Source organism: Meles meles, chromosome 11, assembly GCF_922984935.1.
Source record: "Meles meles chromosome 11, mMelMel3.1 paternal haplotype, whole genome shotgun sequence".
NCBI lineage: Eukaryota > Metazoa > Chordata > Mammalia > Carnivora > Mustelidae > Meles > Meles meles.
Window position 1 is genome coordinate 69,216,590 of NC_060076.1, and position 18,211 is coordinate 69,234,800.

At 36.9% G+C, this 18,211-nt stretch overlaps 1 protein-coding gene across 4 annotated transcripts in view; it reads left to right on the top strand.

Annotated features, from left to right (window-relative positions):
* The window catches only part of AGTPBP1 (ATP/GTP binding carboxypeptidase 1), a 159,406-nt gene that overhangs the window by 26,683 nt on the left and 114,512 nt on the right, over window positions 1-18,211 (top strand). For 2 of the 4 annotated variants that reach the window (XM_046023396.1, XM_046023397.1), the window contains exon 3: window positions 11,537-11,661. In XM_046023396.1, the coding sequence (XP_045879352.1) occupies window positions 11,537-11,661 (125 nt within the window). Of the gene's footprint in view, window positions 1-4,341; window positions 4,391-7,908; window positions 8,065-11,536; window positions 11,662-18,211 lie in introns of those variants that run through there. The other 2 variants (XM_046023398.1, XM_046023400.1) reach the window with 2 other exon arrangements.

The window sequence follows — 18,211 nt, forward strand, 5'->3', positions numbered from 1 at the left end:
TCAAGATTCTTTCCCTTTGTCCCTACCCCCTCGCATACAGACGCCTGCTCACTTGCACGTGGGTTCTGTCTCCTTCTCTCAAAAATAAATAAATCTTAACAGAACAAAACAAAAAGAAGGAGCACCAGTCTTACTTTTTGGATTAGGTCAAACAAGTAATGCTATTTCTTTTGATCAGCTAGACTATCTAGAATTATTGGATTGGTGTTCCATACGAGTATGAAATGAATTTGACAACTTCTGGCTCTTAGGGTTAGTTTTCGTTTTTTTCTCCTGAGATAGAATTTACTGGATATTTATTGTTATTTTTGTCACTGCTTTAGGCTAACTAAACTGGGATTACTGCAAGTGGTCTTCATCTAAAAGAAATGATTCTTTCTACTAATACTTGTCATTTTGCTCTGTGAAGAAAGCTGGATGCAGAAAGATGAATTGAGATCCATAGATAAGGGTCAAATCTTTCTTTTCCTTCCTATACTTTTGGCTCTTGGCATCTTTCTAACTCCCTCGCTCCAGTGTCTGCCCTATAAGCCCTGCCTTACCCAGAGTGCTAATCTGTTGACTTTTATTTTCTCTCATTCACCTCCTTGTTTCTTACCCAGTGTAGATCCACCGTCTGTCATTACACTCTAAAAGACCTGAAGTGTCTTTACCTGTTTTTCCATCACATGCATCCCACAAAGCCCTTTCTCTGGATAAACCTTTGATGAGCAGCTAAATGATGTTGGAGGATGAACTAACTTGGCACATATTACTAAAAATTATGATCATTGGCCAGAACTGAGCCCCGCAATCTTGCAACTATAATTTTCTGGAAAAGTTCGTTTTCTCAACTTTTATAATGATTATTTTATACTTTTTATCCTTTACATCTTTGAAATTCTCAGATGTCTCAAATACAGACCCTCATCAAATGGCCTTCCCTCATGATATCACAGAGATAATAAAATCTATTATCCTCATGTTTCTTACATGAAAAATTTACATATTCCCTTTTCGATCCCATCCTCCTATTACTTACTCCAATAGAGAATGTATCCTTTTTCTTGTCAGATACTAGTATACTGACACCTGTGTTACTGATTTCATCTCCCTCCTCCCTTTTCACGGTCTTTTTTTTTTTCCTTTTCACAGTCTTTTAATCATTTATTCTTCTGTCTTGAATCTTTAACTCCTTTATTCCTTACTATTTAAACAAGATCTGGGCTTCTCAGTGTTGAGACTATGCTCTTCTGTCACTACCCGATATATCTGCTTTCCTTAAAAGCCAGAAATTTGAAATAGTCTGTAAATTCAGTCTATATCTCATTTCACACACTCCAGCCACTCCTGTGTCATTTCTGCCTTATCTGGTACACTAAGATAGTATACTTATTTGGTACACTAAGGCCCCCTGTAATTTTTAAACAAATTTATTGAGATATAATGATCATATGCTACAGACTGTACACAGAGAGTACAGTTTGGTAAGTTTGGCCTATATATACCTGTGAAATTGTTCAATCAATTGGCTTTGTATCTTTGTCAAAAATCAGTTGTCTGTGTATGTATGGGTTTATTTTTGGCCTCTGTTTGTTCCAGTGATTTAGATGTTTATGTTAGTGCTGATACCTCTCTGCCTTGGTAACTTTATAGTGAATCTCAAAGTTACTGTTGGTCTATCAGTTTTGTTCTTTTATTTCCAAAGTTGGGCTTATTTTGCATTTTCATGTCAATTTCGCATCAGTTTTACAAGTTTTACATTCTATACAATAGCTTGCTGGGATTTTTACTGGGTTGCCTTGATTCTATAGATCAATTTGGGGAGAATTGATATCTTAACAACATTCAGTCTTCTTACTCTTGAGTACAGCATATTCCTTTTTTATGACCTTTCTTTAACTTTTTTTTAAAGCAATGCTTTGTAGTTTTCAGTGTACTTGTCTTTCAGGTTGTTTGTTAGATTTATTTTTTTCCCATGAAAATAACAGCTCTTTGAGTGTAAAGGTATCATGATAGAGGCAAAAACCCCCCTCTAGGCCTCCCCCCGCCAAGAAAAACCCCAAAACAAAACTGAGAGCCTCTGACCTAGCCTATAGTAACTTCTGTATTAAGCTAAAAATGAGAAATGTGATATACAGGGTGGCCATAGGCCTGATTGAAACTTGTTACTCTGAAAGATAGAACAGATACCAGGCAAAGCAGTTAGCCACAAACACGTACCTAAAGTACCAGTGGAACAAGACCAGAGAAGTTACAAAAATAATGAATATAAAATAATTAGCATTTAATTAACTTTGGTAAAGGAATTTAAAGGATAACTTGACTAATTATTGCTGATGCTAGTGTAAATTTAGGCAGTTTAAAATTTAAACGAGTTTTTTTCTGGTTGTCTATAGCAAGTCACTTGGTAGTGTTGAACTAGAATTTATTGTTAAAGAAGTCTTTTATGCATTTAATTATAAGAAGTAGAAAACTAGTTACTCTTCTCTTCCAGTTATAAGAATATTGTTCCAAACTTACATATTTAAATATTTAACTTTCTACAAAAGAATGACAATGAAATTTCTATTTTTCATTGTCCTTTGATTTATGGTGGAAGAAAATAAAGTTAGGTGTTCAGAATTTGGAAAGAAACAGTAAAAATAAAAACAAAGCAAAAGTAATAAAGGGTTAAAAAGGCCTGTAAATGAGGATCAGATGTTTCTGAAAGATAATGTGCATTTTAGTCTACGGCCATACCACCCTGAAAGCGCCTGATCTCGTCTGATCTCGGAAGCTAAGCAGGGTCGGGCCTGGTTAGTACTTGGATGGTAGATAATGTGCATTTTGGAAATAAAACCATATTGTTTGAAATTAAATCTTAGTTTCTGTGAGTCATGTTTTAAAGTCTAAAACTGTAGTATATTTTGTGGATTTTTTTTTTTTTTAATTTTTTTTTTATGAGGACAGCTCTCTGTTACCGGCAATTTCAGGTAAAAAAGGTGGTAACATTGATTTATAATATGAAGGCAGGTTGCATAACACTTGCACTTACTTGGGAAATTATTTGTTGCAAAGATAGTATCTGCACATCACTGGGACTTTTGTAATATCCAAGAACATTTATGCTTTTAGAAAAATAGGTAAGACTGAGAGTAAACTCAAACATCAAGTAGTAGGAGACCACTACAATGAAACAAATATTTGAGTGATACTGTCTTTAAACTATCCATTTGAAAGTTAACTTGATTTGATGTATTTCATATTGATCATATTTTCAATTCGATGATTTTCTCACTATATGATAATTAACAATCATAAATCTCTGAAGTTTGGTCTCATTTTGATTCATCTAAAAGCAGGGTAAGTAAGGAAGATACATCCTTTTCTGAGTTGTGTTATTTAAAAATTTTCTCAGTGTAGTTCACATTGTCCTTTCAATAGCTGTATAGCTTTACCCCACCCTCAAATTTTCCAAAGTCTAAAAATTATTCAGAAGGTAGAGCTGCCCTCTGGTGTTCACCCTAGATTCTTTCAACATTAGTGTCAACAGCCTTACAGTTTTAGAGCTGAGTTGGGGTGGCTTAAAATATTTTGTTCAGTTTTCATTCTGTAGATGAAAAAAGTAGAAATAGAGAGGGAAGTTGATTTGCCTGTGTTCTCAATTTCCATTTATTTACCTCCCTTGAAAAAGTTCATCCATCTGTTCATCCATCCATCATTTGAAATAGCATGATTCTTCGAAAGGAATAACTTCGAAGAAAGGCTTTTTTCTTTTTCTTTTTTTTATATGTAATGTTATTTAAAATTTTAATAGTTACTGATAAAACAAATTCTTAGTTGGGGATAGAATTGACTGTGTGTTATGCTTAGTGTGTCTTGTATGTTTGTGAATTTTTTGAATAGTAGATGTTTTATTAACTACTGAAAAACAGTGAGATGATCTTTAAGAAAAATGTGAATTGAAGAAAATTTAGGAAGCACTCCATTATTAAATATCAGAAGTTTGGTTTTCTTGGGTCACCTGGGTGGCTCATTGGGTTAAAGTCTCTGCCTTTGGCTCAGGTCATGATCCCAGGGTCCTGGAATGGAGCCCTGCATCGGGCTCCCTGCTCAGCAGGGATTTAATTTTAATAAATTAACAAATTTTAAAAAAAAGTTTGGTTTTCTTAATGCAAATTTCTCTTAAGTTTGGGTTATAGAATTGTTTTTAAAGATGTACTCTGCTCCTTAGTTTTCAAACTGTGCTCTCTTAATATCATTTCTAACCAAAAAGAACCAGGACTCTTTGGAGAAAGGGCTGATTCTAGGTCAGGAGCACAAAATGTGCAAGATAAACCTAGAGGAGTGTTCTCAGATTTTTTAGCTCAGAACCTCTTGGTGCTCTCTTAAAGTGATGAAGACTCCAGAAAGTTTTTGTTGATGTGAGGTATATATTGATATTTACATTGTTATATATTAAAACTGAGAAATTAAAGCCATTTTTTTTTAAAGATTTATATATTTTTAGAGAGAGTGCATGTGCATGTGGAGGCTGAGGGAGGGGAGCAAAGGGAGAGGGAGAGAGAAACTTAAGCAGATGCCGTCCTGAGTGCAGAGCCTGATGAGGGGATCCATCTCATGACCCTGAGATCATGACCTGAGCTGAAACCAAGAGTCTGATGCTTAACTGCCTTTTGTCACCCACAGCCTCTATTTATTCATTTAAAAATAACAATAAACCAATTGTATAATAATGTTTTAGAAATAACTATATTTTCCAATGTGGAAGACTAGAATTATTTTATTATATTGTTGCAAATCTGATGTGTGGCATAATGGAAGATGGCCAGATTCTCTTACCTGTTTCTGAGTTTAATCTTTCTTGATCTAAGTATATGTTACATATAATATGTGCACATATTATACATGTGTATATAGTTTGTGCATGTGTGGTGTTCTCATTATTATAGAATATGAAGAAAATCTGGGCTTACGTAGATATGTGATTAGAAAAGGAGAAAGTACTTGAATCAAAGGCCCTTTAATTAATTAATTATATTTATTTATTTGTCAGAGGGAGAGAGAGTGCGTGCAAACAGGGGGAACAGCAGGCAGAGGGAGGAGCAGGTTCCTCACTGAGTAAGGAGCCTGATACAGAATTCGATCCCAGGACACTGGGATCATGACCTGAAACTGAAGGCATGTGCATAACCAACTGAGCCATCCAGGCATCCCAAAAGGCCATTATAGATAATTGTGGATAATTGTCCTTTGATTTATGGTGGAAGAAAATAAAGTTGTGTGTTCAGTATTTGTAGAGAAACAGTAAAAATATGATTAAAGTAAGAGTAATAATTATATACAAGGAATAGATATATATAAATAATAATACTATTCTTTGGAAATAAAGCTGTATTGCTTGAAATTCAAATTGAAGTGGATATTCTTGCTAAGTAATAGTTTTCTTAAAAGCTAATTGCAGGGTGGAATCTGAAACTGTATTAGTGAACTTTTTGTTCTCTGTTAAATTCTGTTGGTCTTTTTTTGCACTTTGAATATTTAAGTTTGTAACATCCAGCATTGGTCATTTAGAAATAATTGATTCCATGACTAATGCAGATCTTCTAAATATCGGTACATTTTATTACACAGTACTGAAAAATTACATGTATTAATATCACCGTTGATTTTTATCAGGAAAAAAAGGTGTTTTTAAGTAGATTCCACACCCAGCATGGAGCCCAGCGTGGAGCTCGAACTTACCATCCTGAGATCAAGACCTGAGTAGAGATCAAGAGTCAGATGCTTAACTGACCGAGTTACCCAGGTGCCTAGAAAATTTTCTAGGGAAGCTGACAAGGCTATGACAGTAGATCCACATTTTTCGAAATTCTAATGTTTGCTCAAAAGCTAGATTTTATCATTGGCAACAGATCTGTCAGTTGTTCTCTTGAAATGATATACTCACTTTGTTTACTTCCAAAATACGTATGCCCAAATTCCCCAGCCTGAATAATCTTTGTCAATTTTTTTCTTAAATTTCTTTTACTATTATTTTTTGACTTGTTTTTTGAAATAACCATGTTCTGTGAAAAAACTGGCTAGTTCAACTTGCATTTTAAACAATCACAAGTTTTCTTCCCCCAAGGTAACCATCATAATTAGTGTGCAGCTGAAATGTTTAATGCACACACACAGTATTAAAGAGATACGTACTCATGGGTGAAACTGGAATTTTTAAAATTTATTTATTTATTTATTTTTTAGAATTTTTTTTAAAGATTTTATTCATTTACTTGACAGACAGAAATCACAAGTAGGCGGAGAGGCAGGCAGAGAGAGAGGGGACAGCAGTCTCCCTGCAGAGCAGAGAGCCCTGTGTGGGGCTCGATCCCAGGACTCTGGGATCATGACCTGAGCCTAAGGCAGAGGCTTTAACCCACTAAGCCACCCAGGCGCCCCGAAACTGGAATTTTTGTTTTTAATTGAGTTCAGGGTGGTGAAAAACACAGTGACTGCTAGTACAGTTTGGTGTCACTGTCTTGATTTGTGTCAGGGTGCTAGCCCTTTACCCATCAGTGCTTTTAGATCATCAAGGCAAATGTCAACACAGAGTCAGATAGTATTTTTATGAAAATAGACTTTGAGTTTGTAGATTTTATGATAGGGTCTCAGGTACTTGACAGGTATTATAGAATACTTTGAAGACTGCTGGCCAGTAATAGTCTTGTCATGCCTGAAAGCCAGAAACCTATGAAAGGCTAGGATCATACCAAAAGGACTCTGGAACCAACTTGGGATCATTGGGTGTTTATAATTGTAATGAATAAATACCAAATGTATTTAAGTTTTTAAGTTCATACTGATGCATGAAACTAAAATATTTCATTGGTTATCTGATACAGATTTTAGGGAATAACTCATTCTTCTGGAAACTGCTAAATACAAGTAAGTTTAAAAAAAACCCAACCAACCCAGCATTTATTTTGCTTTTATTTGATGAGTTGTACCTCTGGATCATCAAATAAGGAATTTTTCTCTTTATGGAGTTGTTTTAGTTAACACATGAAGAAGGAGTGGGATGATGAAGTATCATTGTTTTCGATCCTTAGTGGAGTAATGGATGTAGGCATTGGTGACCGGTGACTGCTTAAATTACAAAAGTAAGAGAACCAGACACTATTTGCCTTGTTATGGAAGGTTATAGTACCACTTTAAAGAATTCACATCTCCAAGCCTTCATCAGATTATGCTTTTAAATTCAACTGCCAGTTTATAGAAAATATGGAAACAAACATATTAATTATGCTGTGGATGTGTAATTGGCAAAATCCAGAATGTGGGAAACTATAGGCCACTAATCAAGCTGCTTCAGCAGATAAATTGTGAGGGAAAAAAAAGAGTAATAGGAAACGTGTAGATAAAAAGACAAATGCATATATATCTAAACCTCATTTGGTTTCTCATTTGTCCAGATCGTTAAAAAAAACGTGAGAGAATGAGAATGAACTAATAAATTTAAGAAAATTGAATTCAGACTAGATTTGGTATTAATGGATTATTGTTACTGTTTTGGGTATGGTAGTGATAGTGTAGTTATATATATTTTGAAGAGTTTTTATATTTTGGGAAATAAAGAATGCTGAAGTAGTTACAGAGGAAATGATCTTTCTGAGACATGCTTCAAAATTAGTCCATTGATGGGTACGCTTGTAGGTAGGTATGTATGTGTAAAATAAGATTGCCTGTGGATTGATGATTGTTGGAACTGGGTGATGAGGACATGGTGGTTCATTATACTATTTTTTTCTTTTTTTGTTCATTATGGAATTTTCCATAGTAATGTTTTTGTTCATTCAGACTTACAGCAGTTTTAAGGAGCCATCCCTTCCTCCAGCAACAGTTGAAGAAAAAGAAAATATGTACAAATATGTACAAACATGTAACATAGTTTTATCTCTACAGAATTCTTTTATTTAAAGAATTTGTGGAATGTTTCTGAAAACCAAAAGGATAGAGAATACTATAAAGAACACCTGTGTACTTATCACCCGAGGAATAAAAAAAATTACAAACACAGTGTGCATTATTGCCTAATAACATTTTCCCCCTTATCCCAAGGTAATTACTATTCTGAATTGATGTTCATCATTTCCGTGCATGTTTTTATATGTGTGTGTGTATATAAAATGTTTTCATATATATACACACATTAAAGAATATGTTGTATTGAATTTGTGTATTTTAAAACTTGATATTATACTGAACATATTAGTTTTTTGGGTTATTTTTATACTTGAAGATTTATACATATGAATATATGTCTATGCTATGTTGGCTCTCTAAAATATGGGAAATATTGCATTATTTTAAATGGTACATTAGGCCCATTTTCAAATGTATGCTTAATGTGTATTTTCAAACTCCGATATCTTTTCAGTTGAAATATCTCCAAATTTAAAGCATTTGGCACAGTTAATCTGAAAAAAAAAAAAAAAAAAAAAAAAAAAAAAAACCAAAAAAAAAAAACAGACTGTTTTTCATTTTCTAGATATGTATTGTCTGTGCTGTACCAGCCAATATTTGAAATGCTAGATATATAGAATAAGATATGCAAGGTCTCTACCTCTGGAGAGTTTACATAATTTCAAATAGTAATAAATTCTGTAGGTACATTTTAATATCAAAAGTGGAGGGGCAGGTGAGGAAGCGGTCAGATGGTTGGGTTGCAGCCTAAAATGTTAAGTTGCCAGCTCTAAAGAGAGTTGGGAGAAATCACCTTCCTGATTGAGAGGAGCAAGACATTGTGGAAAAACTTGCTGTATTCAGGGAACTGATAGCCATTGAGCTGGATCCCAGTGCATGAGGGGATTGTTGTGAGAAATAAAGTCTGAGAGGTAGACAGAAGCCAGATGACAAAGGGCTTAGGAGGCTGTGATAAGTAAATTTAAGATTTTACCTAAAGTCTGAAGGGCCATTGATGGGTTTTTTATTTTTTATTTTTTAAATTTTTTTAAAAGATTTTATTTATTTATTTGACAGAGAGAGATCACAAGTAGGCAGAGAGGCAGGCAGAGAGAAGGGTGGGGGGGGGAAGCAGGCTCCCTGCTGAGCAGAGAGCCCGATGTGGGGCTTGATCCCAGGTCCCCGAGATCATGACCTGAGCTGAAGGCAGAGGCCCAACCCCTGAGCCACCCAGGCACCCCCACTGAAGGGTTTTTTAAAACTGGATAGCAGCTTGATTAGATCAGTGGTACTACAAATCTACACATGTGATGAATTGGCCTGTAAATACATACTTAACCACTGCCAATTCCCTGGTTTTTGCTTTTGCCCTGTAGTTCATGTAAATGTAACCATTGGGGAAACTATGTGAAAGGTAGAAGGGACCACTCTACAGTTTTTGCAGCTTCCTGTGAATATTTACAATTATTTTGAAATAAAAAGGTAAAGGTAATCACTGAGAAAATGGATTATTAGCAAGCAAGAATGAAAGCAGACTAGTTATGAGGCTGTGATTTCCAAGTAAGAGATGATGATTGTGTGGACTTGGGTAGTCATAGTAGATATGGAGACAAGTGGATGAAGCTGAGTTGTTTCAGAGATGGAGCTGACAGGGGTTGGTGTGTGAGGCAGAGAGCCCAGATTTTTTCCTGAGTAACTGATGGTTTCATTTGAGTTTGGGAGGGTTAAGATCGGAAGAGGAATACGTTGAGAGGAGGAACTAGAAATTGTTTTATATTGGGCTTGTTAGGTTGGGTAAGCTATTAGAGTGAAGCTGGAGTTGAGTGTCAGAGCCAGGCAGCATTTAAATCATAATTACAGCGGTGGGATTAGACGAGATCACACTGGCAGAGTGGAGAGAGTGGAAAGAGGAGGGCCGGGAATACAGCTGTCCAGGAATCAACATCTAGAAATGTGTCACAGTAGGAGGAACCAAAGGAGGGTATCTCAGAGAGCTGATGATAGGAAGAAGGTAGAGAGTGGAGTTAATGAAACCCAGAGAAAGGAGGTGAAGGAAGAGGATTTGGATAGTGCTGAGGTACTGAGTATAAGGAAGGAAGTGACCAGAGGAGGTTGGGAGACCTCAGGGTGGGGAAAGCAAGCTTGAAAAGTGAATGGGATGTGAGAAGATGAAGAGAGCAAGTACAGGCACCTCATTCGTAGGAGAGAAATAGGGTGGTAGCGAGTGGGAGCTCTTCTACATCTTATTAGTGTGCCACTGGTATGATCCAGTTGAAAGGGGGAGAGAGATGATGAATCAGGGAAAGATGAAGGAGCAAATACATAGAGAATGCAGGAAGCGTTACTGGGTCATGTATACAGGGGAGGAATTTTTCTTTGAGTCTCAACATACTAGCCAAAGAGAGCCTTTTAAAAACATCAGAACACGTTACTCTTCTGCTCAAAAACTTACTTTCTTTCCTTCATTTTTTTTTTTTTTTTTAAGATTTTATCATTAGAGAGCACACGCAGGCAGAGTGGCAGGCAGAGGCAGAGGGAGAAGCAGGCTTCCTGCTGAGCAAAGAGCCCCATGCTGGACTTGATCCCTGGATCCTGGGATCAGGACTTGAGCTGAAGGCAGTGGCTTAACCGAGCCACCCAGGCGTCCCCTGCTCAAAAACTTTCTATCCCACTTAGTGTAAAAGTCAGAATTCCTACAGTGGCCCGCAAAGCTTTAAACGATGGTGCTCTCTCCCTCCTCACCCCTGACCTCTGACCTTCTCTTTCTGTAATTCTCCTGGAGTCTGCTCCAGCCACTCTGCTGACTACCTCACTTTTTTAAACTCAGTATCACAGATCCCTGCCTTGGTCTCGGTGGTTGTGACTCCTTCCTGGACAGCTCTTTCTGGTTTCTGCACGGCTTACTCCTTTACTTCTCTCAGACCTTTCCCTTGGTGGTACCCAGTCAATGTAGTTTTCTCTGACTGTGTGAAATTGCATCCCTATCCCTAACCTGCTCTTCTTTAAAGCACTTCCCACCACCTTAAATACTGAATGATTATTTACATATTTGATTTGCCTCTCACCATTAGAATATTCAGTCTGTAGGGGGCAGGAATTTTTGTTTTGTTTACTGGTGGTAATACCTAGTATGGTAGCAGATGTGCAAATGTAGAGAATGTGCAAATGAGCAAATGAAAGAACAGGGAAGAAAGTGGGTAGATAATCAGATACGTTTAAGGATGTGGTAGTGGGAAGATGGTGTGTTCTTGTTTGGGCTTGTAACAGTAATAAAGCAGGACTCTGAGAAGGGACTGGGGTGGGAAGGATGATTAGAGTTTTGAGGTGAACATAGGAATGTAAGAAGCATTCTCGGAGAGTGAAAAGGTGAATTTTCAAAGTGTGATGTAAGATTGCTGGACAGGGTTGAATGCACATTTGTGGTTTTCTGAAGTGGAATATGTTTCTCACTTATTAGAATTTTAGCAATGTTAAGCTATAAAACAGTAAGGATATGTGGCATAAATGCTTCACGTTTTTAGGAAAGGGTAGAGTTTTTTGTTTTTTATTTTTTAAACAGTGATCTTTATTGTATTGAATTTACAAGTGGTGTAGAGTGTGTCGTAATGTAAATTAACATTCTTTTTAGCCTTACCAATAATTCTCGGGTCGTGGGACTCCTGGCTCAGCTGGAGAAGATCAATACTGAATCTTCAGAATCAGATACTGCCAGATATGTCACATCAAAAATTCTTCATCTGGCTCAAAGTCAAGGTAAATTTTAAACTTTTGCTTCTGAAATACTTTTTCAGTTATTGAAATGTAGACCTGAGCCGAAGGCCACGGCTTAATCCACTGAGCCACTCAGGCATCCTATATTTCTCTTTTCAATTTTAGTAGTTTTAGTTTGTATATATTTGAAACTGTTAGCTGTGTAACATTTAAATTGTTAAATCTTTTGGTGGATTGGTTTGATTGTTTCATCATTATGAAATGTCTCTGTCTCCAGTAATACTTCTAGATTTAATGTCTGTTTAATCTAAAAAAAAAAAAAGTCTGTTCGTAATAATACAATCATTCTAGCAGTTATGGTTATTCTTTGCATATTATACCCTTCTGTTCTTTTACCTTCAATCTGTTTCTCTTAAGACAGTATATTGTTGGATCTTGCTTTTTAAAAATCTAATCTGTTTGTTTCCAAATCAGTGTACTTATTCTTGTGATTGGATTTACATTTGCCTTTTTGCCATTTGTTTTCTATATGATTCATGTCTTTTATATTCCTCTTCTCATTCTTTACTGCCTTCTTTTGTATCATCTGTTGATTTTTTTAGTTTTTAAAATTTTAGTTATTCTGAAATACTTTTTCAGTTATTGAAATGTAGATGTTAAGAATGTTCAAACTTTTGATAAATAGATGATTTTCTGTAAAAATTGAACTTTCTCAAATAGACTCAAGAAGTAGAAAACTGAGTAACTGTGGAATGAATTGCTGTTCAAAGCATTCTTTCTAAAAATGAGTATGATTGCCCCACCACATTTTCTTTTTTTTTTTTTAAAGGTTTTATTTATTTATTTGACAGAGAGAGAGATCACAAGTAGGCAGAGAGACAGGCAGAGAGAGAGGAGGAAGCAGGCTCCCCGTGGAGCAGAGAGTCCGATGCGGGGCTCAATCCCAGGACCCTGAGATCATGACCCGAGCCGAAGGCAGTGGCTTAATCCACTGAGCCACCCAGGCGCCCCATCCCCACCACATTTTCAAACAATACTTAATTCCACTGTTACTTGTTCTAGGATGTTGGCAAAAAGATGTCAAATAGATGGTTACGAGTGTGATCCCTACTTCAAATGCAAGCTTTGTCATTCAGTGGTGGGGTGATTTTAGGGAAATTTCTTAGGATTCAGCTGCACCATCTCCGAAAGAGATAAGAGATATCAGTAATTACCATGAGATTTACATGAGAAGCATGTAAAAAGAATGTTAAAGTGTTCAATAAATGATGTCTATAATTAGGCATCACTTCAGTAGATACTGAAAAAGGAATTTAAGGTTCCAAAACCTCTGGATGATTAAAACAAAACAAAACAAGATGACACCTGATTTTTCTTTTAAAATAAGGGTAAACCAGCAGCTACCTTAATATTTAATAGCAATATATTGAACACATTCTGTTAAAATTAAAGTCCAGACATTTTATAATTAGTATTTAATTTTTGGAATTCTTTCATGCTGGGTTTTTTTTTTTAAAGATTTTATTTATTCACCTGACAGACAGAGAGATCACAAGCAGACAGAGAGGCAGGCAGAGAGAGAGAGGAGGAAGCAGGCTGTCCGCAGAGCAGAGAGCCCGATGCGGGGCTTGATCCCAGAACCCCGGGATCATGACCTGAGCTGAGCTGAAGGCAAAGGCCTCAACCCACCAAGCCACCCAGGCGCCCCCATCCTGGGGTTTTGGGTCCTTTAGTAGGCATTTACTGTGTTTAGGAACTCTGTTAACCCTTATACAAATCACAGACTGTTATTTTGATAACTTCCTCCTATGCAGTCCATGTGTTTAGGGGGTAGTTGACACCACTCCAAAACCCAGGTGAGGTCTCTAATAGACGACATTTGTTTCTAGCAAAATCTAAGATACCTGTCTCTACTTTTTCATTCAGGAAGTCACTGTGCAGAATTCTAGCCTTTGAAAGTGTTGTGCTTATTATCCAAGGTCAATGTACAAGGATGTACATTGTATTAGTGCAGAGTTAGAGGTACCAAGTATATTCACTGTATTATATGAAATATTTCCTCAAAACAAAACCAGTAAAAAACAAAAGAAAACACATTTCTTAGGAGCGTAGCTAACACTTATACACAGCTCCCACCACTGCAGACTTTCCCCAGTGCAGTCTGGACGCCCCTACTCCAACATCACCACTGCCCTTGTACGCTATCACTCACTTCTGGGGTGAGTGATACCCCACTCACTCCTGGGTTGTGTAAGACAGTGACTTTGTTTATGTTACCTTGGATTAGCCAGTCAAGACAGTGTCAATTAGTAGTGGAAGAGGGTCCCATCATCATTATAGGATAATTCAGTTGGCTATCCATTTGAGAGAAAAAGTTTGGAAATTTTAGTTCAAGGAAGAAGAAATGCTAGTAACCAGTAAACCTATGAAAAGGTTCTTTAGGATTTGCTAATGAAGTTAGCATTACATTAATATAATGTGATTGGACTTAGATCTACCGTTGTTTTCTGTTTGTCTTTTCTGTTTTTATTTCTTGTTTCTCATTGCCCTGCCCTCTTTTCTATTATTTGAAAAATTTTTAGAATTCCATTTTAAATTACCTATTGACTTATTTTTGGTTATACCTGTTTGCATTTTTTAAAAGTCATTCCTCTGGAGAGCACAATAAATAATCATTAACTTTTTTTAAATAAAGATTTTATTTGTTTATTTGACACAGAGAGAGAGAGAGAGATCATAAGTAGGCAGAGAGCCAGGCAGAGAGAGGTGGGGGTCGGGGAAGCAGGCTCCCTGCTGAGCCTGATGTGGGGCTTGATCCCAGGACCCTGAGATTATGACCTGAGCCGAAGGCAGAGGCTTAACCCACTGAGCCACCCAGGTGCCCCAATAATCATTAACTTTTTGCACTTTGCTTAGAATTAATATTTTAACCTCATATGAAATTCAGAAACCTTGGAACCTTACATACCCATTTGTGTTTACTATTCTTTAGCAATAGTTGTGGTATGTATCATATCTATCTATATACACTGTTAACCCTAAAGACAATTTTTGCTTTAGATAGCCATATGTATTTTAAAGACATTAAGAAGAAAAAAGTTGCTTTTATATTTACTCACATGTTTACCATTTCTGAAGCTCTTTTTTCTTTGCTAAAGACATGAGGTTGATCTGGCATAATTTCCCTTTAGCCTACAGACTTTCCTTCGGTATTTCTAGTGGAAGTCTGCTGTGGGAGAATATTTTTTTTATCTGACAAAGGATTTATTTCACCTAATTCTTGAAGGATATTTTTACTGGGTGTAGAATTCTAGGTTGATGGTTTTTGTCCTTCAGCACTATAAATTACACGTAAAACAGTGCTTCTACTATTTTGTGGCCTCCATAATTTCAAAGGAGATGTCTATTATTTGAATTTTTGTTTTCTGAAAATTATGTGTCATTTTTCTCTGGTTGAGTTCATGATTTTCCAGTAGTTTGGTTTTCAGAGTGTGTGTGCAGTTTTCTTTGTAATGCTTGGAATTTGCTGAGCTTCTTGAATCTGTAAAATTGTCTTTTATCAATTTTAGGCAATTTTTCCTGATCAAAATTTTTTTATTCTTCATTTTTGTTTTGGTATATAATTATACATATGTTAGACTTTTGGAGATTGCTTCTCAAAGGTCCTTGAGGCTCCTATTTTTCTTTCTTTTTTTTTTTTTAAGATTTTATTTAAGAGAGAGAGAGAAAGAGAGAAAGAGAGAGAGTGAACACAAGTGGGGTGGTGTGGCCAGAAGGGGGCAGAGGCAGAGGGAGATGGAGAAGCAGACTCCCTGTTAAGCAGGGAGCCCAACACAGGGGGCAATCCTGGGATCATGACCTGAGCTGAAAGCAGACGCTTAATGGCTGAGCTACCCAGGCTCCCTGAGGTTCCTATTTTCAATCTTAATTCTCTGTGTTGTTCAGATTGGATAGTTTCCCTTTTTATATATTGAAGCTACTGCCTTTTTCCTCTGCATTCTGCCATTATGTATGTCTGATAATTTTTTACATACTGTATTTTTCTTTTCTAAAATGTGCATGTATTTCTTTTTTATACTTTTTATTTCTCTGTTTTGTGATCTCTTCTCTTTTGGTTCATAGTGAGCTTGTTTTCCTTAATGTAATTGAATATAATTATGGTAGTTGCTTTAAAATTCTTGCCTGTTATAACATTTAGGTTATTATTAGCATGTAGTGGTATAAGAACTGGGAAGGACTGTTTTAGAAAAGCCAAGGGAGGAAACATTGTCTGCGAGGTTATTTAAAATAAAGATCTTTTTGATTTGACAATTAATAAATTATTGCCCACAGTAAGATCACTTTCAAGTGGTGGAATTAGAAGGAAGATTGCATTATGCTGTAATCTGAGTGGCAAATGAAATATAATGACAGGGAGTGTAGACTTTCTGTCATGGGGGGAGTTCTACTGAGAAACAAGAAGGAAATAGAGGAGGAGACAAGTTAAAATAAGATTTGTTATATATGTGAGAAAACAGAAAACAATATGTGGGTAGAGGTTAAAGTTGTAGGTTTATAAGTAGGTAGAACGGATGGGATTTAGAACACAGTAGAAACGATACATCCTCATTTTCCTCCCGAAGGCTGGAAAAAGGAAAGCAATCCTCGTCAAGGATTAGGTACATGAGTGTGTGGAGCTTGGTCGTTGTTTATAGGATTTCATCTCTGGTTGATTTATCACTTTGTCTCAGTTCACTGAGGAAATGTAGATGCTGAAAGTTAGAAACAGGTCCAGAGATTGAGAGTAAAGGTTGACAACTGGTACACATTTTGGAATAGCTGTGGGCTATGGCAGGGCAGATGGACATGACTGAGAGTTGAGCTAAGTAAGAACAGTAGTTTTCTGTTTCCAAATGAGGATGGAAATGGTGAATTTTTTGGTACTAAGAATCTTAAACTTGAAGAAGAAATTCTTGTGGCCTTATTTTTACTGTGATGTAGGAAGAGAGAATGCACATTTTAGCATTTACTTAATTATAAGGGTTCACGCTGATAAGTTTAAGGGATGAGCCTTGGTATCCAAGTGGGCATGTCTAGAACTGATTTTACAGGAGAACAGCACTACCACTGATGAGTTAGAAGATTCAGTGAAAGTGACAGTGAGGCTTCCCTTATTTTCTGAAGACAAGAGAAATGGGAGTGTTAGGAGGCTGTTGTCTGTCAGTGGGAGATTGGAAGCTAAGAATTCAGAGGTAGGGCAGTTTGAGATTTGAGAATTGAGAGACTTGATAAATTGGAACAAATGGGAAGGGTTTTTTTGTTACATGGTCAAAACACTATGTAGCTCGGTGTTGAAGGAATCATCCACATAGACATTGAAGTCTCCTTAGATGATGACAGAGTCAAGAGTAGAGTAGAAAACTGTAGTGCCTAGTTTTCATTTAGTGTGGGTAATAAACTCTGTGATTGTGGATGTTACAGTAAGGGGAGTTTTTGGTTTGTCCCATGAAGGTGAAAAAACAATGGCTTGTTAGTAGTGGAGATCTCAGTCTTCAGACGACTCTATGATTAATATTGAAAAAATCATTTGGCTTTAACATTAAATCAGTTGTCTTATTTAATATGTTAAATCAGGGGCACCTGGGTAGCTCAGTGGGTTGGGCCTCTGCCTTTGGCTCGGGTTGTGATCCCAGGGTCCAGGGATCGAGCTCTGCATTGGGCTGTCTGCTTTGCGGGGAGCCTGCTCCCCCCACCCCGGCTGCCTCTCTGCTTGCTTGTGATTTCTCTCTGTCAAATAAAAAAAAAAAAATCTTTAAAGTGTTAAATCATGGGTGCATTGTAGATATTTATTTATTTATTTTTTTTTAAAAAAAAGATTTATTTATTTATTTATTTGACAGAGAGAGAGATCACAAGTAGGCAGAGAGGCAGGCAGAGAGAGGGGAAGGAAGCAGGCTCCCTGCTGAGCAGAGAGCCGGATGCGGGGCTAGATCCCAGGACCCTGAGATCATGACCCGAGCCGAAGGCAGCGGCTTAACCACTGAGCCACCCAGGCGCCCCGCATTGTATATATTTAAACAGTATTTAGCAGTTGGCTCCATAGCTCAGGGGTTAGAGCACTGGTCTTGTAAACAGTATTTATTTTACAACTTAATACTTACTGATGGAGGCAGCTGGGCCAGGGAAATGATGAAGGGTCAGGCGAGGAATCACTTTTAAAAATGGAATTGTGGGGGTGCCTGGGTGGCTCAGTGGGTTAAAGCCTCTGCCTTGGGCTCAGGTCATGATCCCGGGGTCCTGCGATCAAGCTCTGCATCAGGCTCTCTGCTCAGCAAGCAGGGAGCCTACTCCCCTCACTCCCCTGCCTGCGTCTCTGCCTACTTGTGATCTCTGTCTGTCAAATAAATAAAATCTTAAAAAAAAAATAAAAAAGGAATTGGGTTTTACAAATATTAATGAGTTTTCCCTTTTTTTTTTTTTAATGGTAAAGAAGTCTATCATTCTTTTAAGCGTTAGTAATTATGGCCACAGGGTGCAGAGATGAGCAGTGTTTTAGATCTTAAGATCACTTTCGCAAGTTTATGTTTAGAAAGATAGTAAGGTGTTTGTCAGT